Genomic DNA, 27,593 nt, shown 5'->3' with positions numbered 1-27,593 from the left:
ATCAAGGTAGCAGATGGACATTGATAATAAACCTATAAACACTGATACTCCACTCAAGTACTCCCTCAATGTAAGAACAAGCTTTTCTATTAAATTGGTATTCCATGAAGCTCACCTTCCCAACACAATTGCTGAAGACAAATAAGCAAAGGTGGTGAAGAAAGCTGATGGTGCCCGGCCATCAAAAGATCTAGCACCTGGGGTCTTAAAGGCTAAAAGGTAAACAAGCAGCCATCTAGCTCAGAAACAACAAAGCCCACATGGAAGAAGCATACCAGCCTGTGTGACCACAAGGTGTCGAAGGGATCAGGTATCAGGCATCAAAGAACAAAAGATCATACCATTGTGAATGAGGAGGGGTGCAGATTAGGGACCCAAAGCCCATCTGTAGCCAATTGGACATCCCCTTACAGAAGGGTTGTGGGGAGGAGACAAGCCAGTCGGGGTGCAGTGTAGCAACGATGAAACATACAACTTTCTTCTAGTTCTTAATTGCTTTCTCCCACCCCACCCCCACTATCATGATCCCAATTCTACTTTACAAATCCGGTTAGACCAGAGCATGTACAGATAGGAACTGGAAACACAGGGGTCCAGGACAGATGGATCCCTTCAGGACTAATGGTGAGAGTAGCAACACCAGGAGGGTAGAAGGAAGGATGGGTAGAAGGGGGTAACCAATTACAAGAATCTACATATAACTCCTCCCTGGGGGATGGACAACAGAAAAGTGGGGGAAGGGAGATATCAGACAGTGTAAGATATGACAAAATAATAATTTATAAATTATCAAGGGTTCATGAGGGAGTGGGGAGCAGGGAGGGAGAGGAAAATGTGGAGCTGATACCAGGGACTCAAGTAGAAAGCAAATGTTTTGAGAATGATGAGGGCAACAAATGTACAAATGTGCTTAACATACAATGGATAGATGGATGGACTGTGATGAGTTGTACAAGCTCCCAACAACAAAAAAAAATTTTTAAGTGCATTGCATGGTGGATTATGTGAATAGCCTTCAACACGAGTGGATTGGAAGGCTGGTTAAAACAGATATATTTAGGTTAAAATTTCACATTTTATCATTTGTTCTATCTTTTGATCCAGTTAAAATCTGTTCTAGGTTTTAATATTTTCTGCTATGTTTTCAATAAAGTTTTCCTTTCTTTTAAAAAAAAGAGTTGGATTTTTTTAAAATGAAAAATATAGTTGGTATGTATATGCATGAACTGTGAAAAGAATTGTATGAGCCCCAATAAATTGTTAAAATTAAAAAAATATATATATATAGTTGGATGTTTTACATGGTACCATGTGCTCTTGGAATGCTATTTTCCTTTTAGAATTTTATCACATTGCATATCTTTTATTCACCACTTACATATATTTCTCTAAGCTTCTCAAAGTTCCTAAAAATTATAGCACAAAAATGAAGGCATTTTTTTCTTTCTAGTTTTTGTGACCTTAAGGTTCTAAGTACGAAAAGTTCTTTGGGATTGAGTTATCATGTGACACCTTTAGACAGATAACTATGAAATATAAAGGGTTAAAAAATTAATTGGACCCATCCCCCAGAAGAATTTGTTTCAAAGGACGACATTGATTCTGCAGCTCCGGGAGAGGGACATATCTGATCAGAGCACACTGGAGCAGATGAAGGGGGAGGAGGACGAAGTAGAACACATCCTGGCCCACCAGGCCCTGAGGATGATGATCCCAATTAGAGCAGCCAGTCCACAGAGAGGGCCACATGGCCAACCCCACTATGAGACGTCCCTCACTCACCCATGGCCCTGCAGGGGACAGCACCAGAAACACATGGTGGGAATTGCGCCTGACCTGATCCCACCACACTGAGGCAAAGCACTGGGGGAGTGCAGTGGAACAGCAAGGGAATGGAGCGGCAAGGTCCCCAGGGAATGCTGAAAGTGGACTTTGGGGTCAGGGCGTGGTGCCCCAACAGACTGAACTGGAAAACACTCCTACAGGCCAACAAATGTTCCTTGAACTAAAAAATAATAATTGGAAATGCCTCTTTTAATGATAGGTTTTTTTTAAAAAAGAAAATTCTTTATCTATGGATAAATATTATTTTGGATTAGAGCAAATCAAGGTTTAAAATCAATTCTATTATTTTTCTCTTTGTTTTATAGAAGGAAGTGCTGAGAAACATTGAGCACATAATTTAATAAGTAGAAATAGAATTTTGATATAGTGATGTCATTCAATTATTTGATTTTCTAAGTTAGATGCCCAAAATCCACAGTGATCGTTCCTAAGAAGTTATTTATCTTAATGGCCTATCTTGGATGCATCTTGGCTGAAAAAATCCTCCTTCCATTTTATTGAAAGCAAAAGTAAAAATGAACCCCTGCTCATTGGCAAAATGATCTGTTCCCCAGTCAACACAACATATGAAATGGAAGACGAGCAGTTTGAACCCACACGTCATCCCTTGGGAGTGTGTTAGAGCACAAAAAGCCACCCCCACACACCAGCCGCCCCAAGTCTCAGGAGAAAAGTTATAAAATCTTAAACAGGAAAAGACAACAACACATCATCCGGATGAGACAAACCACGAACACGAGGTTGTAAGAGCATCCAAGGGTTTCCAGAGACTCAAAGGACGAGAGAGGGCTAAGGAAATGGTCACAAAAGCAGATCAATACATCACAGTTGCAGGTAAGATGACAGAAGTAAGGATGGGACCGTGACTGGGACACATACCTTATGCTAGAAGAGCTGCCAAGATGGCTTCAGGGCCCTCCACCGAGGCAGTCAGCTGTGACTCCTGGCCATGCGACCCTCACCAAGGCAAGTCCCATAGCTCATCCCTCACTGATGTACTCTCTCTGCCTGAGGGCAAAGCTATGCACTCCCCATGGAGGCTGAAGTCATGTGGAGATTCAGAGAGAGAGAGAGAGAGAGTAACAGCATCATGGGTAAGCATGTTGAATCCAGCGCAATGATTCTCAGGTAGGGGCATTTCACAATGTCTGGCAGTTCTCTGTCAATGTGCTATTGGACTGTGTGGACCATAATGCACAGTTTTGTGGATGACCTTGAGAAGAATGGGAATTCCAGAACCCTTCGTTGTGTTCATGTAGAACTTGTACCTGGATCAAGAGGCAGTTGTGTGAACAGACAGGGGAATGCTGAGTGGTTTAAAATCTGGAAAGGTGTGCGTCGGGGTTGTATTCTCTCACCGCACTTCTACGAGAAGTGTTCAAATCTACAAGAGAAATCATCAGAAAACCTGGATTATGTGAAGAGTTGTGATTGGAGGAAGGCTTATGAACAACTTGCGGGATGCAGATGACAACCTTGCTCACTGAAAGTGAGGAGGACTTAAAGCACTTGCTGACAAAGTTCAAGGATTGTAGCCTTCACTATAGATCACAATGTGAAGAAGACCCAAATCCTCACAACTGGCCTAATAGGTAACACTACGATAAATGGAGAAAAGATTGAAGTTGGCAAGGAGTTTGTCTTGCGTGGATCCACAATCAATGCTCACAGAAGCAGCAGTCAAGAGATCACAAGACATATTGCATTAGGGAAATCTGCTGCACACGACCTCGTTAGAGTATTGAAGAGCAAGGATGTTACTTTGAGGATTAAGGGGCACCTGAACCAAGCCGTGGCGTTCTCCACTGTACCTTATACATTTGAAAGTTGGACACTGAATAAGTAAGCTGGAATAATCAACGTGTTTGAATTATGGGGCTGGAGAAGAGTATTGAAAGTACCATGGACTGCTAAAAAGACAAACTGATCTGTCTTGGAAGAAGTATGGCCAGAGTGCCCCTTAGAGGCAAGGAGGGCTAGACTTGACCTTACATTCGTTGGATATTGTCAAGAGAAACCAGTCCCTGGAGAAGGACATCATGTTAGGTAAAGTGGAGGGGGCGACAAAAAGAGGAAAGGCCTCAATGAGATGGACGGACACAGTGGCTGCATCAGCGGGCCCCGGCATAGGAACAATGGTGAAGATGGCGCAGGACCACGCAGTGTTTCCTTCTGTTGTGCACACAGTTGCTATGGGTAAGAGCAGACTCCATGGCACCTCACACCACCACCACCTGGGGGCGTTTGTATTGTCACAGCTGGGCGGGGAGTGGGTCCTGATGCATCTAGTAGGCAGAATCGAGGTGCTAAGTATTTTACATTGTGCAGGACAGCCCTCCACAACAAAGAACTACCCAGCCCAAAATGCTATCAGTGTTAAAACCCTTCCAGAGTAGCTGGACTTGAGGCTCAACTGTGACGTTTGCTGTGTGACCCTGGGCTGACAGCTACCTTGCTGAGGCTCAGCTTCCTCATTTGTAAAGGGGAGCGATGACAACAGCTAATGCTTGTTGACTCTTGATTATACAAGAAACCACTCTAAAGTGTTTTTCCCAGCACCCCTACGAGGTACTGTTACCGCGATTTACAGAGGAAGATAAATGAAATAATGAAGATAAAAATAAACAAAAGCTCCTATCACAATCCTTAGAACACAGTGCGCACAGGAACTCAAAAACTGTCAGCTGTTAGGTTTGGGGAAAAGGAATGAATTGTACCAACAGTCTTGGCTATACACTTATTAGGTCATCTAATGCCCCAACCTAATGGAAATTGTCAATGACCTCTGGGAGGAAAACAGAGAGACCTGTATCAAGAAAGAAAATGACATTCTTCAGATTCATTTCATAATCATAAAGTTCTCTTGTAGAGAAAGATGAAGAGATTTGTGTGGGAAGGGAATTCATTAAAATAAAGTTTCTATCACTAGATATTGTGATAAACTTTAAGAAGGCACAGGAACTACGTAATACTCTAAGATGAAAACCTGATCTAGTAGCAAAATATAAATTACTCTTCCCTGGAAATAGGCAGGGAAGGTTTCATTGGACCTACTTTCCTTTAGGAATCATTTATTGCTACGTATAGAGCCCTTGCATAAATGATAAACATGAACATCAGTCTAAATTATACTTTCAATGCCCATCACATTGTCTAAATTCAGTTAGAGTTTAGTATGTGCTGGATGACTCCATCAAGATCCATCATTGATTTTTCTTCCACATTCATTCCATCAGCAAATCTTTGACTTGATTTTCAGAATCAGACCACTTTCTCAACCCAGTGCTATAAACGCCTGGATTACTGCACATATCCTGGTGAATCCACCTGCTTCTGCTCTGGGCCACCCTCAATTTATTCTCCACTGTACAATCACCAAACCCAAGTCAAACTCACTGCCATCAAGTCAGACTCCTAGTGACCTGTTGGACAGGGTAGCACTGCCCTCTGAGTTCCTGAGACCCTAAGAGGCCCGTCTTTCAGAGGTCCTCTAGTTATGTCACTACTCAAAACCTTCCAGAGATGTTCTCTTTTACTCTAGGCGGGAAAACCCCACAGAATTAGCCATGGGCTATGAACTGGTCACAGTGCTGCCTCTCCCCACGGTTCCAGCCACGCTGGTTCCCCCTCATGGCCTTTACACTTGTGGTTCCCGCTGTGAGGAAGGTTCCTCCCTTCACTTCAGGGTTTTCCTCCCATGTCATTCGGCCAGGACACCCTACCTAAGGCTATGCACCACCCACCACCGCCCACAGTCTCAATTCCCTTTCCCAACGCTTTTCTGCCACAACTGTCTAACCGAGAAACGTAGGAGCCCTGGGAGCCGAGTGGTTAACACAGCAGCAGCGGTTCAAACCCACCAGCTGCTCTGCGAGCGTGAGCGCAGAGCTCGCCAGACTCAGAAACTCAAAGGATCAGTTAGTTCTTCTCTGTCCGATGGGGTCAGTAAGCCTGGGGTTTGGGTTTTGAGCCTAAAGGAGCCACTGTGGGTGTGATAGTCAAAGCACTTCACCACTCTGGCAGGTGCTCTCAGGACCCACCAGCAGTGCTGGGGACAAAGATGAGACATCCAGCTTCCCTGAAGATGTAGTCTGGGAAGCCCTATGCCTACGGGTCGTGATGAGTGACAATCAATTGGGGTGGCAGTGGGTCAGATCATTGTCTCCTGGACCAGCGAGACTAAATTCCAGGACGCAAGAGCCCGTGTCCACTGGCAAGGCCGCGCCCCGCCCCGCCCCCAACAATGCCTGAAGCACAATAAGCCTGCAACACTCTCAACCAACCCTCGATTCCGGCTCCCTTTTCGTCAATGGCCCATCAGGTGCTTCCCGGAAAGATGCTCTCTTTATTCTACACTGTCCCTACAGTAAGGGACCTCAAATCTCATTTTCCCCATCTGTCAAAAAGCCAACAGAAAGGTCAGGCAGCAGTTCTGCAAGGGTCCTAGCCGCTCGACCTTCTGGAACATTCCGTCGAGCTTAGGCCGTCCAGGGCAATTTCAGAGCAGGAGGGAGAGAGGGAAGTGGAAAGAGTTTAGATCCTACGCCTTCCTCATGCCGCGCCCTTTTCATAGTTCCTCGTGTGGGGGTGACCCCCACCATAACATTACTTCCGTTGCTCCTTCTTCACTGTCATTTTGCTACTGTGATGAATCGGGCGACCCCTGTGAAAGGGTCGTTCGACCTCGCGACCCACAGGTTGAGAAGTGCCTTGCTGCCTCATCACACGCGTCCAAGGGCCACCCGTTAAATCCAGCAGTTCGGAGAACACGAGGGGACAGCGGCTGGCCGCTGAATGGCGGCCAGGGGACGGCGGCGGCTCCGCCTGGCGGTGCTTCACGCGGGCGGGCTTAGCGGCGCGCACGTCCACCGCGCTCCGCGGGGAAGGGGCAAACGTTGTTTGGACAGTGCATTCCCTTCCGAATCAAGCGCAGCAGGTAGCGCCGTCCCGGCCGGCCCGGCGCCCAGACGCCCCACTCCCGGGAGAACGGGCCCGGGCGCGTCCATCATGGCCGCCGGCGCCAGGGCCGCGAGAGGCAACGCGCCGGGATGGCGCCGCGGCGCGCGGCCGCTCTCGGCGGAGGGGTGAGGAGACCCCGGGCGGCCTCCCGGAAGCGCCAGCCAGGGGCCACGGCCGTCCCCTTGAGCCCTGGGTACTTGGCGCCCCTGGAATTCGGTGACTGCCATAGGGAGGTCAGTTATTGTCTCCGAAAAGCACAGCCGGACTCCGTCCCGCGGCCGGAACCGGGCAAAAGCCTCCATTCTCTAAACAGAATGCGTTACGCACACGACGCAACTCCGCAACAGCGCCGCCAAGAATGTTACGTCGCCCCGGAGGCGCCCCCGCCCCGCGCCACGCCGCGTTCCAGCGCAGGCGGCGCGAGACCACTACGCCGGTTACGTATTTTGTTGTCTGTCCGCCTGCTGTAAAGCGCGCCCGGCTGCGCAACCGGCGCAAATCGATTCCAAGAATAGCCGGATGGCTCTGCGGCGCCCTCAGGCGATTCCGTGCACTGTTTACGTAGGGCCGCGGACGTACGTAGCGTTGAGCTGGAGCAGGCTCAGCGGCGGCCGCCATTTTGTGCAGTCGCCGAGGAGGACGGAGACGCTAGAGTCGCGGCATTGCCGGGTTTGAGGGTAGCCCAACCTACCCGCCCTTTTGATAACCCCGATTCTCTGGGTTTTGCTCCCGTCTCCGACGAGAGAGGCGGCGACGGTGGCGTCTGCGACGGGAGATAGCGCGTCGGAGCGAGAGAGCGCCGCGCCTGCCGCCGCCCCGACAGCGGAGGCGCCGCCGCCATCGGTGGTCACCAGACCGGAGCCACAGGCCCTCCCGAGCCCGGCCATCCGTGCCCCGCTCCCAGATCTCTACCCTTTTGGGACCATGCGCGGAGGCGGCTTTGGGGACCGGGACCGGGATCGTGACCGTGGAGGGTAAGGGTGGAGGAGGAGGGGAAAGGCCTGGCGTGTGCGGGGGGCGGGGAGGCCGTGTCCTGAGGAGACTGGGGGCCCCGGGGACGCCGAGGGAACGGCAGGTCCAGTTAAGCCCCCCCGAGGGGGCCCTCGGAGCAGCTGCGGGCCGCCGGGCGCGCCTGGGCCCCGGCCCCTGCGGTGACCTGGCAGAGGGGCGGCGGCCCGGCGGCGCTGCAGGCCCCTCCTCGTGGGGGGGGGCCGCCGTGGCCGCCACCAGCCCGGGCCAGTCACGGGATCTCTCTGGGCCCCCTCGTGCCCCGGAACAACGCGGGGGGGACACACGGGGATCTGTGGGAGCGGCACCGGAAGATGCAGGCGAAATGGCTGCCCTGGGGCTCTCAGCCTCTCGTCAGAGAGAAGGGACGGTTCGGGGGAGGGGGGGCTGGACACGGGGTTTGAAACTGCCCCAGAAGGACTCCGTAAGTCACCTATAGGATCCTTGGGGGGGAGCCGGGGCAGCATTTCTCTCCTCCCCCACATTGGTGACAGTTCGCGTGTGGAACAATGGACGCACCGGCCTGGCCGTGGGAAGGATCGTGTCTGAGAAAGGGGGTTTAGGGGTTAAGGGATTTGGGGGTGGGGTCCGACAGATGCACGGTCGTCTTCCCTCTTCCACCACGCTAGGAAATTTCTGCTGTACCAAGGCTAACGTTCCTGGGATGGAAGCTGAGGTGGGCTCCAACCTGAAGCCCTGCCAGAGTCTGGGGTTCAGATCTTAATGCCAGACGAGGAAAGGCGACTTGCGCGATCCCTGTTGATTTGTACTGCTACTTAATCAGTTCCAAGGGTTGGCGACCCCCCCCCCCCTTAAGCTTAATCTGGCCCCTTAATACTCGCATGACCTTGGATCCCCGGCCTCTGTCTTCATCCGAGGATGATCCTTGCCCTTATTCCACAGTGTTCCTGTTATTCTTGCCCAATATTTCGTCGTCCTGGCTCAAATGCACCAGGGCCAGGCATCCCCACCGCCAGTTTGCTCCTCTATGCACGCGCCTCATTTGCAGCGCTCCGCTTGTTTATTTTGGCGGTAAAATGTAGAGGGCTGTACAGTTTTGCTGAAGAGTTTCACAAGAGAGCTCACTGGCGGGCACCCTCTCTAATAAAGTTGACATTGAACAGTGTGACTCCTCTCCCAAGCTTGAACTCCCTGCATTCTGGGGTTAGAGAAACCAGTGCCTGGAACAACAGACTACAGCGCAGGAGCCAGCACAAAGCCACGGGTCCCTGCAGCCAGTCGGAGTCATGCACGTGCATACGAAGGGGCGGCACGGAAAGTGGAGGCAATGAGTAGATTTCAGAGTGGGCACTGGTGGGCTTGCCCAACCTATGGGCAGACGTGTGCCCCCAGGATACTGGGAATGTTTCCTTACCTTGGGAGTTTGGCTGTGCATATGCCTTTTAAAGTGACCAATTATTTGAAAAAAAGAAAAAAATAAGGATTTATACTTAATGCCTGTTACTTGCCCCATATTGACTGCCCGGAAACATATGTTCTAATACTTTAAAGTTAATTTCAAACTGCAGTCTTATAAGGGCTGTTTCCTAATACTGTCTTCTCTGTGAAATTTCCTTTGTGATCGAATTTGCAACGTTATGGACCAGTGTGTTGTGCTGTGGACTAAGTCACCTGTATTCCTCTTAAAAGGCACAAATGGGGGCTCAGTTTCTCTAGGGGGATAAGGAGCTCTTATTTGGAGGTCACCATTAAACAAACATAGTGCCCCCTCCTTCAGGCTGATGTTGAGTGCCGGCCAGTATGTCTGGGCTTCGTCTTAATGGCAGCCTAGAGAAGGGGAGGGGAGCACACCTCACCCTCGCCATAGAGGGCTGCTTAGGGTAAGCTTGGAGAGCAAGCCTACTTGTAGAAGTTGTTGCTCCCAGCCCCCATCTATAGTTTAATTGCTGTGTAATTCACATAACCATGTTTTCGTTAGTTTAAGGGTTGAGCTGGAAAGCAGTGTTGACACTACACCTTCTAGGAAACATGCCGACTGATAAAAACTGGACGGGCCGCAGCTTTCATGGTTGGCCTGGCAGCGACCGTGTAAAGAATGACCATGGAGCCAGCTGCCTCATTCTCCAGCAGTGAGGGGCAGAGCCTTGGTCAATCGGCATGGTAGAGATGATAATGCCCTTTTGATATGTGCCATCCCTCTGTTGGATGCTATATTCCCGTTCATTTTCATTATCCGTTTACCTTTTCTAGCTTCTCTTACTAGTTCACCAGTTTAGTTAATTCAGCAGCCCCAAATAGAGTGTTCCTTCATCTTTGTACATCTCCATTTAGAGACTTGTCTAGCTGGATCCTGAAGAGTGCTAATGCTTTGGATTATAGGAAATGGAGGCCCATCTTTATTTAACATCTTTTGTTTTCAAATAAATTCTTTGAAGCTCTTGAGGCGCTAGAAGATTGTGTTCTACAAGGGTTAGAAATTAAAGGGAAATAAGGGTCACTGTCAGAGCCCAGGTGATGCAGGGCTAGGTGTGGGGTCTGCAGTTCAAAACCCACCAGCCACTCTGAAGGAGGAAGACATGCCTGCCTACTCCTGGAAAGAGCGACCGTCTTGAAACTCACAGGGCCAGTTCTACCCTGTCCTTTGAGGTCACTGTGAGTGGACATAACTCAATGGCAGTGAGTGTGGAGGACTGCCCTACTTGTATTCCAGGCACATGAATGAAAGGTGGCTACAGAATCTGCTACTTTTTGTCCAACCTAAATAACCACTAGCGTCTGAGAACCTAGAGGAGGTGGGGTGAAAGGTCCTCACTGGCTCTCACCAGTCTCTTCCAGGACTTTCCTTGGGCCTGCTGACCATATGCCTACTTGGCTATACCAAGGAGAAAGACGGGGTCTCCTTGTGATGGAGACTGGATTGAAATGTTTTTTAAAAGCCTGTCCATAAACTTCACCTACATTTCCATGTATGAGAGGATTTCCAAAAAGTCCTTTGTGGGAAAATGGAATTAAAAGATAGTGGGATTTTTTTTAAGCCCTCTGTCGTATGTTGCCCTTTGCGTGTCCTAAGGGAAGTTCGGAGGTAAGCTCGTGCTGTCCCTGCATTCTGATTATCAGACAAGGTTAGAGACTTGTTTTCACTCACGAGCTGCAGCACCACTTCAACCAGTCCATGGTACACGGTTACATAGTAACTGCCTGTGGATGACTCCGGCCAGTGCTACTAACCTTGTGCTGACTGGTGTGCCAGGCCTGTTTCCAGCCCGTGACTCGTTAGTTCACTCCATCCTCATACTAACCTATGGTGTAGGTTTTAATTCTGTTTTATAGAGATGGTGGCTTATAGACATTTCTAGATTTGCTTAGGTTCATAGGAAGTGGGCAGCTCTAAATTTCAGAACTAGTCTTGTTCCAGAATCTTGTTCCTTTCCTGGTATATTTCTTAAGTTTTTCATCTAGCATAACATTTATAACTACTCATTGAAAAGAACAGGAAGTTTCACAGTTTCTCTCCACACCTTCAAATAAGAGCAATGCTGTTTCTTTGTGTTTATGGTTGTTGGTGTTAGGTGACATCAAGCTGCTGCCAACCCATAGTGACCTTATGCCCAACAGACTGAAACACTGCCTGGTCCTGTGCCATCCTCACAGTTGTTCCTGTGCTTGGGCCCATTTGTATGGTATTTGAGGTTTATTGCCTTTACAATTTAATAACCCGTTTTGTTTTTTTAATTTCTAGCTTTGGAGCAAGAGGTGGTGGTGGGCTTCCCCCAAAGAAGTTTGGTAATCCTGGGGAACGCTTGCGGAAAAAGAAGTGGGATTTGAGTGAGCTCCCCAAATTTGAGAAGAATTTTTATGTGGAACATCCAGAAGTGGCAAGGCTGACTCCAGTAAGTTGCTTATTGGTGTCATGTAATGGGTTTTGTGCACATTGTTGAACCTAAAGGACATACTGGCTAGAACTGACATAAACACTGCTGCTGTTAAATGTTGTATTCTAGCACAATGGTGTTATGTTAAGGCTGTTGATACTTAAATATGCCCGGAATGTAATATTTGGTCCTCACTTGTTGGTTTATTTACATGAAAGCCTTCAAAAAGCTCATGGGGAAAAAGTCTGTATGTTTACATTTAGTTTTTCCATGAGCTTTTTTAATACACCCCTACCATTGGCACTGTGTGCTGTTTGTCTTGGTAAGCTCATGATGTAGCTATTTGCTCAGGAGAAAGTGTAATGGAAGCTGGGCTCCCTACGTCTTCCTCCTTCCTGGGTCTGATCGTAAAACAAGTGACTTAGAAAGAACCAAGTCCCAGACCTTTCTGTTTGCTCCAGTGCTAAAGAACACTTCTGTCGCTGCATCCCAGACTCGCAGGGTTAGGAGAATGCAAGGAAAGCATGAAAGCACTATTTGAAATTTCCCGTCTCGTTTGTGGGTAGAGGAATGGTTGTTCAGATGGGTTGAAATCTAAACATCTCCTTTTCAGCATAACTTGTCTTACTTGTTTGCTTCCATAGTATGAGGTTGATGAGCTGCGCCGAAAGAAAGAGATCACCGTGAGAGGGGGAGATGTTTGCCCTAAACCGGTCTTTGCGTTCCATCATGCTAACTTCCCACGTAAGTGTTGTTTAATCCTGGATCTGAATCATAGCTCGGGGTTGAAAGGTGAATGTTGTAGTAGGTTGTTGAAAAGTTCTGGCCTAGGCTTTTTTTGACAGGCCGGTGCAGACCTTTCCCAAGGGTGAGACTGGTAGTACCTGACTTAACCCTATAACACCAAGCGTGACGGTTTCATAACATTTAATTAAATGTATATATTAATTTCATGTTGATAACTATGAAAGTAAAGAATAAAAACAACAAAATTTTTTTCCTGAAATTAAAAATTCAGGCATTGGAAGGTTAAGACATGTTTGAGTTATGTACAGTTCTGAAAACTCCCTTTTTGGTGTTTAAATTTAATTTTTATGTATGTTTAAAATAGATCTATCTATATGTATGTAATGTTTCCAATTCCCAAAGACCAACATCAGCTTCTTACAGATGCTGATTAATAAAAGGCAGTGAAACTGTGGGGGCAATGAGGTGTTCAACTGATCTGGGCGACAGAGTCTGCAGCACAGGACGGCTGAGGGGGCTTTTTAAAGGCTGTTAGTGGTAGAAAGTGGCTAAGGTTATCTGTTGCATGCCGGCACTCTTCAAGCATGCAGTCAGCTGTTCCGCCATCACCGTGGACGCCAGGGGTTCTTCTGTCGCCACAACAAACTCCGTGTGTCCTGGGTGTCTTCCCTCCTGCCTCCTCCTGGTAGAAAGCAGAAGTGGGTTTCCATCAACTCCCTAGAGCAAGTTTCTTCTTTTTGAGGGTTTCGCATTTTCTACAGACTTTGACTCTGCCTTGAAGAAAGCTGCAGTGAGACTGTTTCTAAGCTGAGTGGCCCTGGGTTTGCCATCAGTAAGGGATGCTCTCGGCCAGCCGTTCTCAACCTGTGGATTGCTACCCCTTTGAGGGTCCAATGACCCTTTCACAGGGGTTGCCTAAGACCATCAGAAAACATAAATATTTCACAATATATAATTTTGTGATTAATTACTGTTCTATAATTATGTTTAATTTGTAACCATGAAAATAAGTCCTGCATATCAGATAGTTACACGACAGTTCATAACAGTAGCAAAATTACAGTTATAAAGTAGCAATGAAAATAATTTTACGGCTGGGGGTCACCACAACATGAAGCATTAGGAAGGTTGAAACCCACTGATCTAGGCTGTGAGTGTGTGTGTTTGTTTTGGGGTGGGGTGGCGTAGGGTAGGGTAGTGAGTTGGTCAGGAGATAAATAAAAAGCCCAGTTTTCTTTGGAGCAATTTATAAGCCATAAATGATCTTAAATATTTTTAAAGGGGTGTTACCGCCTTTACCCAAAAAATAATAACATGTTTATTTTGCCTTGCAGAGTATGTAATGGATGTGCTGATGGATCAGCATTTTACAGAACCAACTCCGATTCAGTGCCAGGGTTTTCCCTTGGCTCTGAGTGGCCGGGATATGGTAGGCATCGCTCAGACTGGCTCTGGGAAGACATTGGCGGTATGTACTACCTTGTGCTACCTTTGCTAGATTCTATTTTGCCAGGTAGAGTCTCAAGTTGTGGTGACATTATAATTCAGATAGTGTGTTGCTGATAATCTTGGCATTTGTAGGTATCTGAAATATGTGGAAGTATTCAAATGTTGGTTCACGCATGGGCAATGGTGAATTCTGTTCATTATTTTCCTGTTTACAAATTGGTAATTGCTATGATAAGTTAGAACGATTACAGTAATGACTTAGATAATAAGGGTGTCATTTTTGTTCCCCCCAGTATTTGCTGCCTGCAATCGTTCATATTAACCACCAGCCATATTTGGAAAGGGGAGATGGCCCAATTGTAAGTGTCTTGGTTTTTATAATCCCGAGTTACTGTCACTTAGTACCTACTGTGTTTTGCACACTGCTTTTATAAAATCTTTTAATCCATTATTAATTGGGAGTTACTACATATATAATTTCCTAGTTGAGTCATATCAAGTAGTATTGTACAATTGCTACCACAGTGAGTGTCCGAACATTTTTTTCTTCCTGGACTCCTTGACATTATTTCCCCCTCCCCCAAAATCTAATTTTATTCTCACCCTTACCCCATGCCTGGAAGTAGTATTAATCCCCATCATACTGGTAGGAAAAGTGCCGTGAAGTTCATTTAAGTGACTTGCTCAAGGTCACTACAGCATTATGTGGCTGGACTAGAGCTAAGTCCTAATAGGATTGGGTAGACCTATCCCTTAGGCTTCCCCAAGCTGGAGTCTTCATGCTGGTAGGTTCAAACTCCTACGTTGTCAGCAGCGCAGCGCTGTGCTTCTAGAGCGCCCGCATTCAAAGTAAAGGCTGGTTCAACACTCCCCAGACGGTCTTGAGAAGATGGGGCATATAATCCCCCTTCTCCTCTTTTTTAAACTTTGTGAATTAGGTGAGAGTTTACAAAGTGGACCATAGCTTAGGTTCGGTAATTCATGCACATTCCCTCCTCCCATCATTTGTCCACTTCCTCTCCGTTGTTTTCCATTCGGAGTCCTGCTCTGCTAGTCCTCTGAGCGTTGCCTTTGCATGAGTGCTGCTCTTTGATCCCAGGTGCTTGATCTAACTTGGAGGTGACTCCGTTTCAGACCTGAAAGGTAAAAGCCACCATCTTTGGGTTCCCTCTGGCCTTTGACCAGTTGGGCTAGTGTTTATGATTTTCCCCAGTGTTCCACATTTTCCCCCTGGTGTAAGTGCTTATCAGAGTATCTGGTAGTGAGTGGTGGCTGGCATTTGTATGGCCCATTAGTCCATTCGTCTAGTTGTTTTCTTTGTGTCTTTCCATTTTTGTTCTTGTGGTTTCCTCTGGACAGAGAGAGACTAATCATTACCCCTTAAATGGCTGCTCATGAACTTGTAAGACACTAGTCACTACACACCAAATGAGGACATAGAACACTGTATTTATGGTATGTTTAGTGTCTTACGCATTTTCTGTGCACTGAATTCAAATGCAGTACTTAATTGTTGACTGTGTCGGAGAGTTGTTAGGAACACGAGATTGGGGGGGAGGTCCCTGCCCTATGGATCTCAGAGTTAGATTGAGGATTTGTGTTTGAGGGCTTAAGTTTTTGGTTGGATGAGTTTGCACATAACATACAGTCCTTGGGTTAAGAATAAGGCATGTCCCTGAATATGTCTAATAACTTGGAACTAGTACATGTGGGTTTTTTAGCCTTTTAGTGCAGTCAAGGATCTTCGATCACGAGGTCAGGAATTCAAAACCACCAGCCACTCCATGGGATACAAGGATTTCTACTCCTGTAAGCAGTTAAACCATCTCAGAACCCCCCAGGGGGCGGCTGTGTGTCAGCGTTGCCTCGGTGGCAGTGAGTTGAGTTTTTAAATATTACTCAGCACCCAGGTGGAATGATGGACCCTCGCTTGGTTAACTTTGTTAACTTCGGGAATCTTGGGATTTACTACAATTTTGGTGTGCTATTTTAGTGAATCTCGATTATATTACCTAGTTAGAACTAATCGCCTCTCACCAAATCAGTAAGTGGGTTTAAATATTCCATGAAAAAAATATGTAAATTAGATATTAGTAAGAAACACAGGTAAATAAGAAAATGACAGCTGAAAACTTCCTGGCTTCCAGCTAAAACTCTTCGCCAGGCACATTAGACCGAAACAAATGATTTTTACATACACAGGGTCTGCCAATTGAAAAATAATTAGTCTTTTGGCTTCACTTTTGGTTTTGTTTTACTTTGGCTTGGGATGGGTGTCTCAGCTGGCTTGCTTGTTGGTTTGTTGCAGTGTCTGGTTCTGGCTCCCACCCGAGAGCTTGCCCAGCAAGTGCAGCAGGTGGCTGATGACTACGGCAAGTGTTCTCGGTTGAAGAGTACTTGCATCTATGGAGGTGCTCCTAAAGGGCCCCAGATCCGAGACCTGGAGAGGGGTAAGGAGAGGGTCTTTCAATCTGCCACTCATTCTAATATATTTTTCTTTGCTGGTTTCAATGCATGAAATTGAGGAGGAAAATAGTACTTTTATGGGGTGGGGGGTACTCTTAGCAGCTTCAAAAATCTTTTATCATTTTGATTGAAGAGAGACCGGGCTAGAGATCTGACTCTGGACGTTTGATGAGCAGCCCTAAATTCTCCTTACATCCTGCTCTTGCAGGTTCAGGCTCAAACTGAGCTGCTGCTTCTTCGTTGGCTAAGGCTTGGGTGGGTGGGGGTCTACAGGAGTATTCTTACTAAGCTAACACTTATCTACCCTATAGGTGTTGAGATCTGCATAGCCACTCCTGGGCGCCTCATTGATTTCCTGGAATCCGGAAAGACAAATCTTCGCCGTTGTACTTACCTTGTACTTGATGAGGCCGACAGAATGCTTGATATGGGCTTTGAACCCCAGATCCGGAAAATTGTTGACCAAATCAGGGTATGTAAAACTGACCCTTTGTTATCTTGATGTCTCTTTCCTGTGGCAATTCCTTAGCTTAAAACATTACCTCTCTTGATAGCCTGATCGGCAGACTTTGATGTGGAGTGCCACCTGGCCCAAAGAAGTTAGACAGCTCGCTGAGGATTTCCTCCGGGATTACACCCAGATCAACGTGGGTAATCTGGAGCTGAGTGCCAACCACAACATACTCCAGATTGTGGATGTCTGCATGGAAAGTGAAAAAGACCACAAGTACGGACGTGAAGGCACTGGGTTGGCTTAATGCTGATAAGTCTACGGTCGTCCTTGACCATCGGAGTCCCCAAACCATGGAAAGTTTGGCTGACTTGAACAATGCAGCCCTCCCCTTAGGATAGAGTCAGCTGAACGATGCGGTTAAAGTCAAGGGCTCTGGCTGTAGTTCTGCTGATGAGCAGCGAGACGGTTTGGGGGTGGCTTAGTTTCTTCACGGCTAATGGAGATAATCAGATGTGCTGTGAGGGCGGTATTGAATGAAGGATTTCTTACAAATGTGGAACAGGATCTGAGTCCTATTGCGCTCTATATATTTATTAAACTAACGTAAAAGTAAAATAACCATAGTTTTGAGGTGTTAATTTCCAATGTGTCTTCTCTGTGTAATGTTATTGCTGGTCTTGCTGTCAGATTGATCCAGCTCATGGAGGAAATAATGGCTGAGAAGGAAAATAAGACCATTATATTTGTAGAGACAAAGAGACGCTGTGATGACCTCACTCGAAGGATGCGAAGAGATGGGTGAGTGCCGCTCCAAACTATGCAGCTTGCCCTGGGTTTGATAGCTTAGGAGGAAGTTTTTAATTAGTATTATGAGTGCTATGTTATGTGATGGGATTGTTTTTCCTTTTTTTAACCTTAGTTTTCCTTATTTTTAAAACCTAAAATGAAAAAAAAAACAAACTAAAATGTTGGTCACTTTTCTTCGGACAGTTGGCCAGCTATGTGTATCCATGGAGACAAGAGTCAACCAGAAAGAGACTGGGTACTCAATGGTGAGTTTAAAACTATATATTTGTAAGTCCCTGCTCTAGTTCAGGAATCAGAAAATTTATTTCTATGAAGGGCCAGATATTAAATATTTCCAATTTAGCCTTCTGGGTGGTATTACCTGTTGCAGGCATTCAGCTCGTCTGTTCAGAGCGCAGAACCCTCCATTGGCCCTACGTAAGGGGTGGCTTGACTCTGCCAGGAGGAACTGGGTTTTTATATTTGGCCCGTGATCCGGAGTACATCCCCGTCAAAGTCATGGTTCAATGCATCTATGTTCCAGCCCTGTTGTTCCTGACTGCTCTGAATGGGAAGTCCACTGAGATAGACCATATTTAAGACATAATATGTATTGAACTTCTGGTGGCTACAAATTGGGCTAACTGCAAGGTCAGCCATTTGAAACCACCAGCCACTCTGGGGGACAAAGACTAGGCTTTCGATTCCCATGAAGAATTGCCGTTTCGGGAACACAGGCAGTTCTACTCTGTCTTACAGGGTTGCTATGAGACGGGCTAGGGGTGGGGTCGGTTTGGGTTTTGCTTTTGCTCCCCAATGCCTTTGCTGGCCTCCCCTTCCTTCCCAATGCATTTATTTTCCGTATTTCCTTTGGGGGATAGTGTCCATGTCGTTTCCCTTTAAGGAAACACAAGCCTAATTTGTGTTATTTTGGTCACAAATTTCCACACCATTTTAAAATCTGCTTTATGAGTGGTGGTAGAGAAATTTGGGGGAGGGGTTGATTTTTTGTCTCTTGCCCCACTGCTAGCAGTGAAGTGAGTACAATAGAGCACTGTAAAAGAATGACTAGTCTTTGCAAAGGGGATTGTCGTTTTTTTGGAGACCATTATTTGGAATTTTAACACAATCGGGTAAAAGTTCAGATCTCTGGGAGTGTTTGTCTGATGCTGTTTTCAGACAGACTTCTCTCCCAATTATCAGCTTGGAGTTGATGGTAGCACTCTTGTCTTGCAGAGTTCCGTTCCGGAAAGGCTCCCATCCTCATTGCCACAGACGTCGCCTCCCGAGGGCTAGGTTTGTTTCAATAGGCCTCTATTGGTGGTACATTCTATGTGTCTTTTGGTTTAAAGATTTGTCAATTCAACTTAGAGTTGGTTGTTGGATATATGTGTGTTTAGATAAATATTTTAAGTTTAGAGAACAATACAAAGCGTGATTTCCCCCAACAATTTTCTTTTCGTACCCTTGTTTTTTCTTTTTTCCTTCTCCTTTTTAAATTTTTAGTCTCTTCCTGCCCCTAACAAACAGGCTTTGGTCTCTGGCAAGGCCTCGGCGTGACTGTGCAGACCGTCCAAGGGAGAGAGGAGACACTGTGGTTGTGCAGCCCGGCTTCTGGGCGTTGTTCTGGCTTCTGGCTAGAGTTTTTCATGAGACTGGTTGGCTCCAGCTGTTGTGATCTCATTATTCTTTTCCCGTATCAGTTTCTCCATCTGAACTGGGCGTGTGTGGAAGCCCAGTGCTGCTGTATTCTTGAAATTTGCTAAGTCTGTACTCTAAGTCCACGTTGCCCCATCTTACTTGCTGAAGAGGATGGTCACGGGCATTCACCTGACCCTCTTTTTACCCTTACTGGTATCATAAATACCTTGACTTCAATCTGAAGATTTTCTTCTGAAGTTTTCTACCTATTATGACTCAAGATGTAAATAATAATTCAAAATACTTTTTTTAGCCCGTTATTCTCAGCTAATTAGGGCTAAATTTTTAACAGGGAATTTTAAAAGTGATAGGCATTTAACGACTTGCCCCGTGAAGCCTAGCCCACCCTGCTCTGATGGCGTGTGCATTGTAAAAGGACGAAGTGTTCACACTGGACTGAGAAGGGGGGCCGCCTTCTACAATGCACTCCTCGCTTTCTCCTTCAGAGGTGCGGCCTGGAGCCGTGACTGAGAGTTGTCCCTGTCCTCTGAGGTCATGTCTGGGTCTGTGTGGTTAGAACTTGGGCCTGTTGGGAGAAGAGGCTGCGGCCTGAAAGCAGCTTTCACACAAGCTTTCGGTAACGGTGGTTTTGAGCAGGCTTGCTATGTGCTGGTAGCTTCTTTGTGCATCTTGCCTAGACAAACTATAAACTATATTTGCTCCATATCCCCCGCCCCTCCCCTGCCCCCATTCCTAAACCGATTCAATTGGCTGTCATGAGAATAACGTAGACTCTTCATCCAGCCCCCCGCTCACCCAGATGTGGGGAGAGGGAAGGTCCCCGAGTCTGTTTCTTGTTACTGAACAGCAGTGCTTGTTTTGGGCCCCTTTGTTTGCTGCCGTGTAAAATCAAAAGGAGGGGAAACCCACCCCGATGGCAGAATTCTGACCAAGGTCCTACAAGATACTGGAAAGTGAAGGCGTCTACTTCGTAGACAGGGGTGCAATTTTTAGCTGAGTCACCAGGCCTTTTTTTCACTTCCTGTCCAACGGTGGCCTCTTAAATGTTCCCTTCAGGTAAGTTCTTTGATGATTCCCGTAATTTGTTAAAAGTCATCCTCGGGAAACCACTACTCTGTTTCCACTGAGGTATTTTTCCTTTTTTTATTTTTTTTTATTTTAAATTACACGCTGTTAAACTCAAAAGTATTGAATTTATTTTTTGTTTTGTTTTTTAACAGAAGCTTTGATATCAGCTGCAGCTCACTCAGTACATGGCTGAGGCAAATCTACATTGGCCCGAAGCAGCTCTAGATGAGCCTGTTGGCGGGTCTTAGTCTGCCCTCCCCATTAGTGCTTGGAGATGGCAGGCCATGCCGTAGGGCTTTTTCTGTCACGGGCAGCTGGCCACAACGGGAACATTTCCGTTCTTACCTTGCTCCGGCATCTTCTCTATCGGCAACAAGATAATCTTGTGGCAGTGCACACGTGCCACCAGAGCAGGCTAGACTGGAGCCAAGCAGATCCCTGCACCTGCTCTTATGTGCCCTCCACAGCCCGCTCGGTGTGTGCGCGCGGCGCACCTCTCTAGTCTGAAGGATTCGAACCCTCTGCTCCCCAGTGAGCCTCTCCTGAGCCCCTTCCCGAGGTAGTGTTTGAACTGTTGGCACCAGCCCCCTGGTGCTTTCTGCTAGGAAAGCGTGCCTCGGGGGCCAGTGCACCGGCCAGCTTGCTCTGTGGAACTGACTGAGGAGCGCTGGCCTTGCCCTGAAGATGAGGCCTCAGGGCCCAATCCCCTGCCCACCTGCGCCCCTCGCCCTCCCAACAGACATCCGCCCTTGCTCTGTATACTTTTTTTCCCTTGGTTGCTTCAACGACCCTAGCCGGAGACTCACGCTGCCCCCTGTGATAACTGCCTTCTCGTCTTTCTGGTGTGATTCAGGACTTTAGGGGTCAGTAACGACTGAGGAGCCTTTATTGTAATAAGAAACAGACACAATGCCCCTTCTTCATGGACCCTTTAACAATAGCGGAATTTTCTTTTTTCCTTTTTTTTTTTTTTCTTTTTCTTTTTTCCAATCATCTCCCCTGTCCCCCTGAAATTAATCCAAGTCTGGGCAATAGATGCAGTCTGACCCTTTGGATGTAACTCAGCACTTTTTTAATAATGATTTTTTTCTACAATCACCCCAATATATCCTTGGGGGAGGCGTTGGAGGACCTGAAATTTTTACCCGAACCCAGGTTCTCCGGCGCTTGGCAACCAAAAGGGGCTACAGAGAAGCATCTAAGCCAGTTCACAGAGCGAGCGTGTGTGGGGACCTCTCACTGCCACGGACCCTTGATGCATGCTCCCCGCGCTCCAGTGGTCCCGTGTCAGAAGGCGGAGTTTTCGAAAGGAGGCCGCCAAAAATAAAAGGCAAAGAGACGGGATCGGCTGCAGCGGTTTCCCAAAGGAGGAGGGAGTGTGCATCGGTCTGGTAACAAACAGAGAATGTTTTTTCATTATTTCTATCACAAAAATCTGTGTTTTATCTAGGATATTTCCTGAATATTCTTTGTAAAATGCAGATTTTTTTCTCCACAAAACACTAGGAGTCTTTGTTATATTCTTAGGCTTGTATGTTTAAGTAGGTAAAAATATACATTCAGCGGGAAGCATTACACTAACATTTACATCCTTGAAGCATTAGGAGGCGTTTCACTTCCCAGCAGTGGACAGAATATTAAACTTGTGTCTCAGGGTTTCATGGTTCTTCCACTCTGGCCATTTATTTAATGTGTCCCAGGTCACATGGACAAGAGTCAAAATAACCTTGGGTTGAGCAGAAACCCCATTTGGCAGAAGCTGGGCTTGGTGGTCGAGTGACATTTTAGTGTAATGTGCTCTTGTGGTAATGGACTGGAGAGAACCTATGGATGTTTCAGCTCTGATCAGAGTCTTTAAAACAACAGCAGAAATTAATGAAACTAAGTGTTTACATGTCCTTGAAAATGTAGTCATAAAATAATGCGGAGTCCCCCCCCTCAAATGTGCTCTGTGATTGGTTTAAAGGTAAGTCTGTTATATTACTGATAGATTTTGCCAGGCTTCTCCCAACAGAGTAGAAATTATTTGGCCGTGTCACTTGACTGGCGCAATTTTTTAGACATTCCAGTTTCAAATGGGATGACACTGGAATTTGTTCTGGAGACCATTCTTGGTGTGACAGCTCCTGTCCGCACACTCAGTTTGAGTACAGAAGAGGTAGGAGTGCGGGTGGCTGGGCGGGTCCCAGAGGGCCGTGCCTCTGGATGAAGATGCCGCTCCCCGTGCACGTCCCGAGAGTCACCAGTCAGTCCTCTTTTACTCTGTTGGGATGAGTCTTCTTTGGTGTCTGTTCAGAGCGGTTACTAACTTCGTCTTCTCTCCTCTTGCTGTCATCTGCATTCGTGCTTCCCACCTGTCGTTGGCATGTCCTTTACCTTCTCTTTCCCTGCCACGTCAACCCACACTCTGACTCATCGATGGCTCGGAAGATGTGGAAGATGTCAAGTTTGTGATCAACTATGACTATCCAAACAGCTCTGAAGATTACGTGCACCGCATTGGCCGAACGGCCCGGAGCACCAACAAAGGCACGGCCTACACCTTCTTCACACCAGGGAACCTGAAGCAGGCCAGGGAGCTGATCAAGGTGCTGGAAGAGGCCAATCAGGCTATTAATCCCAAGCTGATGCAGCTGGTGGACCATCGTGGCGGCGGCGGCGGAGGGGGTAAGGGTAAGTCCTGGAGCTTTCCAGGTACTGCCAAGGTGTCTCTTTTCTGGCCATGCTGGCTTGTTTTTATTTGCAGTGATTGTTATTAGAGATGTTTATTATACAGAACAGTGTCATTAACGATGGGTTATGTAAATAAAAAACAGAATGCTCAGGGGCTTATAGTAATGCCGTTTTTGTGACAGAATAATGCAAAGACTGGCCCTTGTATTTGTGCGGTCCGTGGTGAATGATCCAAACAAAGCCGTGGGGACGCCCTGCTGGCACAGTGGTTATGCATCGGGCAGCAATCCGAAAAGTCGGTAGTTCTCAACTACCAATGGTTCCAAGGAAGAACGGCTTGGGGTTTTTTTTGCTCCCGTAAACAGAGAAACCCTGGGGGCAGTTCTGCCCTGTCCTGTCATCATTGACTCGAGGGCAGTGAGTTCGGTTTGTGGTTGGTGGCTGCATCGGAAGGCTCAGTGGCTTCCTCCCAGGGAAGCAGCAGGTTCCCCCCCTTACGATGATAGGACCTGCGGTGGAGCTTGGAGCCGCAACCTGCTTTGAGAAGGGGCCGTTGGAGAGTTCGTGGGAAGGTGGAACTTAAAGGCTGACGAATGGCATTTTCCCATTGCCATTAACGTAGGATCCTGGGCCTCGTGGTTCCTGGCAGGGTAGTTTTTGCTTCGTGTTTGTGTCCTGTCCACACTTATATCTTGAAGCTGCACGACAGCCGTGCCTGAGAAGGTAGTGAAAATGGGCTGTGTGAACGTAAGAGCTCGTGCAGTTTGCCCAAGTTCGGGAGGCGATTCTGATGATGATGAGAGCCAGTGCGCAGAGTGAGGCAGCGGGGCAAGCATTTGGGCATCTAACTGAGCTTGGCCGTCAAGACCCACCAGCCACTCTGCGAACAAAGATGCAGTAGTCCAGAGCTTAGGCTTACGGCCTGGGGACAAATTGTTGATAAGCACATTTCTGCTCCCTAATCGCAGTAGGCTCATGTGTGTACCCAGTTAGGAACCCAGTTACGGACTCGGACTTTCCGCAGTTACATGCTTTCCACTAAAGAGCAGGGAAGAATGGTGCATGTTTTTTGTGTACTCGAGTTTTTTTTAATTGCAGTTATGTTTGGATCACGGATCTGACACTAAAATTTGTGTTGTTCCCATCAGGAGGCCGTTCTCGATACCGGACCGCTTCTTCAGCTAACAATCCCAACCTGATGTATCAGGATGAGTGTGACCGGAGGCTTCGAGGAGTCAAGGATAGTGGCCGGAGAGACTCTACAAGTTACCGTGATCGAAGTGAAACCGATCGGGCTGGTTATGCTAATGGCAGTGGTTATGGGAGTCCGAATTCCACCTTTGGAGCACAAGCAGGCCAATATACCTATGGTCAAGGCACCTACGGGGCAGCTGCCTATGGCACCACTGGCTATACGGCTCAAGAATATGGCGCTGGCACCTACGGGGCTGCCGCCGCTGTCGCTGCCGCAGCCGCTGCCGCCGCCACCACAGGGAGAAGTGCCCAGAGCTCAAGCCAGCAGTTTAGTGGGATCGGCCGTACTGGGCAGCAGCCCCAGCCGCTAATGTCACAACAGTTTGCACAGCCTCCAGGAGCTACCAGTATGATAGGTTACATGGGGCAGACCGCCTACCAGTACCCCCCTCCCCCTCCTCCCCCTCCTCCCTCACGTAAATGAGGCCACTCACAGGGTGTGAAGGGTGCATACTTGCAAAGTTAAAGGAACGCTGTCTTTACCTCTCTTCTCTCCCCCCCTCCCCCCAATCTCTCCCTCTTTATCTTTTTTCTGTTCCCACCATTGTGAGTGGTCTTTCCTGCAGATTAGTTAGAATTCACTGCCAGGTGTCTTCTGCCCACCAAGACCATCCAGTCCGTGCTAACAGGTTTTGTAAAAGAAAGAGAGAGATATATATAGCTGGCTGGAAGAGATGGCCTTTTCCCAACTTTTTGCATGTTGAGGATATTTGAGCAGATATTTTTCATTTTAAAAGAAAAAAGGTGTTAGTCCCTTTTGTGGGAGCTCAGTTTTTGTTGTCCAGAGGTGGGAGAGGGTGATGGACTGGCTTGTTCCACTGAAGATGATGGCATCTGGCTTTCTGTCACTCCAATGCCCTCATTTCCCACAATGCCATCTGCTTCTATTGGGAGCTGGTGCCTCAGGCCAGAAAACTTTGAAGGCGGTGCTTCGTCTTTGTTGTTTGGGCTGATGGCTTCTACCCTTCATTCAGCAGTTTTAAAATTCCTGATTTGTCTCCCTTACTCTCCTCCTCTACCCAATTTACTTGAAAAAAATCTCTTTTAGTGTCAGGTTAGAAATGGGATTGTTGGTTCCAAGGTTTTAAGTGTGTTTTGCTTTTTTTAATTAAAACCCACAAGTGTTTACTGCAGTGGTCAAGCTTGCATTCAGCCTCTGGTGGGAGCTCCCTAGTCTTCCCCCGTATGTAGCCAGGGACCATCTGTGAAGTGCATTGGCCGGCCAGCCAGTTGCTGGGAGCGGGGGTGCTCAGCTCACTGGAAGCTTGCGTCACTAACCACTTGTCCGTGCATTCATTGGCAGTGTAAAGGCACCGTTAACAGTAAACCAGGCACTCAGAGTGGGCAGGTTTTTCTTTCTAATCTCAGTATTAGTCAGGCTAGAGTGAAAGCAAGTCTTTATCAGCTACTCGGCCCTTTGGCTGTGTTAACCTTGACCAAGGACTCACAGGGTTTGGGAAGAACTCGCTTCTCCATACCCTCCTCTGCTGTGCTATTAGCCACTGGATGCAAACTGTGCTCAGCATCCTTGTGCGCTCGGCTTTTTGCAGGTAGGTAGAGCTTCAGACAGTTAATGGCTTAAACTAAGAGTCGCTTCACTTAACCTCCACCGGAAGGTAGGTGAATTTATACACCCCCACCCCACCCCCACCCACCGTAGTCATACTCCTTTCCTGGGCCCGCAAGTTGTTTTTGTGTTTTGTTTTTTTTCTCCTGCTCTTGGGTTCACCGTAACAGGACAGAGAGGGCAGACAGCCCCAACAGCCTTCCAGGTTCTGGGAGAACTACTGGTTTGGGTTTTTGGTGTCTTTGTGCTTTCCTTTTTTCTCAATGTTTCCCACAGTGTAGTTACAAGGAGGGTGCTCCACTGTGTTGCTCAGTTGAGGCTTAAGAGTGCCGGTTTATAAGCTCAAAACTAAGTGCTGGCGGGTGTTTTTTTTCTCCCCCCTTTAAAAATTCTTGCGGGAGAAGGGGGTGGTTTCTGAGGGTTCTGAGCGTTGGCTGAATGGCCAGCATACAGGTAGGTTGTAACATGCATGGAAGAGCTTGGGCACCAGCCCCTGACTCCCTCCCTCCATGTTGTCTCCCCCTCCTCTGGCCCAGGTGGAGGCTGGAGGACGGTAGGCACAGGGAAAATGGGACAAAATGCCGTGCTTTCAAACCAAAGCTGCAAAACTCCCAGCCCCGCCCCTAATGAATTTGTAAACCTTAAGCGCTGACCCGTCCAGTAATGGACATTTCTCTCCAAACAAAATGTTACCTGCCCGGAGGTCCTACCAGTCACAGGTGCCACCAGGTGGGCACGCTATGCCCCTTGCAACAGCTCGTAAAAGCAACCATTAGGGCCGAAGAATGCCCTTTGGACAAGCAAGCGATATGTGCACTCTCCCCTTTACAACCGAGGACATTGTCCTCAAATCAGAACGACAGCTGGTGGCCAGTCTTGTGGCCCGAGCTCGGTGAGACCTAGTAGGGTTCCTCTGGAGTCACTGCTCCCTGGTGGTGGCTGGCTGAGCTGTGAGGACTTCTCATCTGAAAGGTTGGTGGCTTTGCTGGGGATCAGTGCGCTCTCCTCGCCCTTGCTGGTCTCTGCACACATTCCGGTTGCATGGAGACTTGAGTCGGAAGATCGCTACATTGTGTGTTGTTCGGGCGCAGGATGCTAAGAGCCGTGTTTGTAAATCGTCCTTTTGATACCATCTTGTTTTCTTTTGTAGGTATAAATAAAACACTGTTCACAGTACGTCTGAACCTTTCACTGCTTAAACATTCTTTGCCAAAGAGTTGAATTCCAGAAAAAATGGTTGTCCCTAACAATCTTGTTGAAGACGTTAGACTCACCCCTGAAGGAGCAAGTGGTCTTGATGGCTACCTGCACAGTGGTGGCCTTGGCTTTCTGCCTCCCCGGGCAGAAGGCGACCGCGGTGCCTACTTGGGTTGTGCTCTGCATGAGTACATGCTGGGTGTCTGTGCTGCTCGTATTGTGAGCTGTGCTCTGAAGGGAGGGAAGTGACTCAGCTCCCTCCACTGAGACCATAACTCGGAACAGCCACTTTGCACCTGTCCGTCTCCCCACAAGTGTCTCGGTACTCCTTTAAGTGCGCTCGGGTGACCTAGGAAGTAAAGCTGCAGAAGAGAAGCTCTGCCCTTTGGGCCACCGCCTGCAGTTTGGGGGGTGCTGGCATGTGGCTTAGAGCCAGAGCAGTGTGACTGACTGGAGCCGAGACTCCACCACAAGGGCCTTCCAGAGCCACGGCTGCAGTAAGCACCTTAGGCCTGGCTGCTGCTGCAGTGATTTCAAAGCAGCATTTTGGTAACCCCTTGTTGCTTCTCTAGGAGGCTTACTGAGGAGATATATTGATAAGCGCCTCTTAAGAGCAAGTACTTGG

General features: G+C 47.6%; 1 protein-coding gene across 2 annotated transcripts; it reads left to right on the top strand.

Annotated features, from left to right (window-relative positions):
- Positions 1–7,402: 7,402 nt before the first annotated feature.
- On the top strand, positions 7,403–26,947 carry DDX17 (DEAD-box helicase 17). 2 transcript variants are annotated; one of them, XM_075553564.1, is made up of 13 exons: positions 7,403–7,778; positions 11,513–11,663; positions 12,290–12,389; positions 13,727–13,860; positions 14,135–14,200; positions 16,150–16,291; positions 16,619–16,779; positions 16,862–17,034; positions 17,449–17,559; positions 17,752–17,813; positions 18,784–18,843; positions 22,708–22,944; positions 24,099–26,947. In XM_075553564.1, the coding sequence occupies exons 1-13, from the start codon at positions 7,729–7,731 to the stop codon at positions 24,626–24,628; spliced, it is 1,977 nt and encodes a 658-aa protein (XP_075409679.1). In that variant the 5' UTR covers positions 7,403–7,728; the 3' UTR covers positions 24,629–26,947. The 2 variants fall into 2 exon arrangements, with proteins under 2 accessions (XP_075409679.1, XP_075409678.1); XM_075553563.1 differs by having other exon boundaries at positions 22,708–22,950.
- The last annotated feature ends 646 nt before the right edge of the window (positions 26,948–27,593 follow it).

The sequence above is a fragment of the Tenrec ecaudatus genome, chromosome 6, assembly GCF_050624435.1.
Source record: "Tenrec ecaudatus isolate mTenEca1 chromosome 6, mTenEca1.hap1, whole genome shotgun sequence".
NCBI lineage: Eukaryota > Metazoa > Chordata > Mammalia > Afrosoricida > Tenrecidae > Tenrec > Tenrec ecaudatus.
Note: the sequence above shows the minus strand (reverse complement) of the source record. Positions and strands in the feature narration are given on the sequence as shown.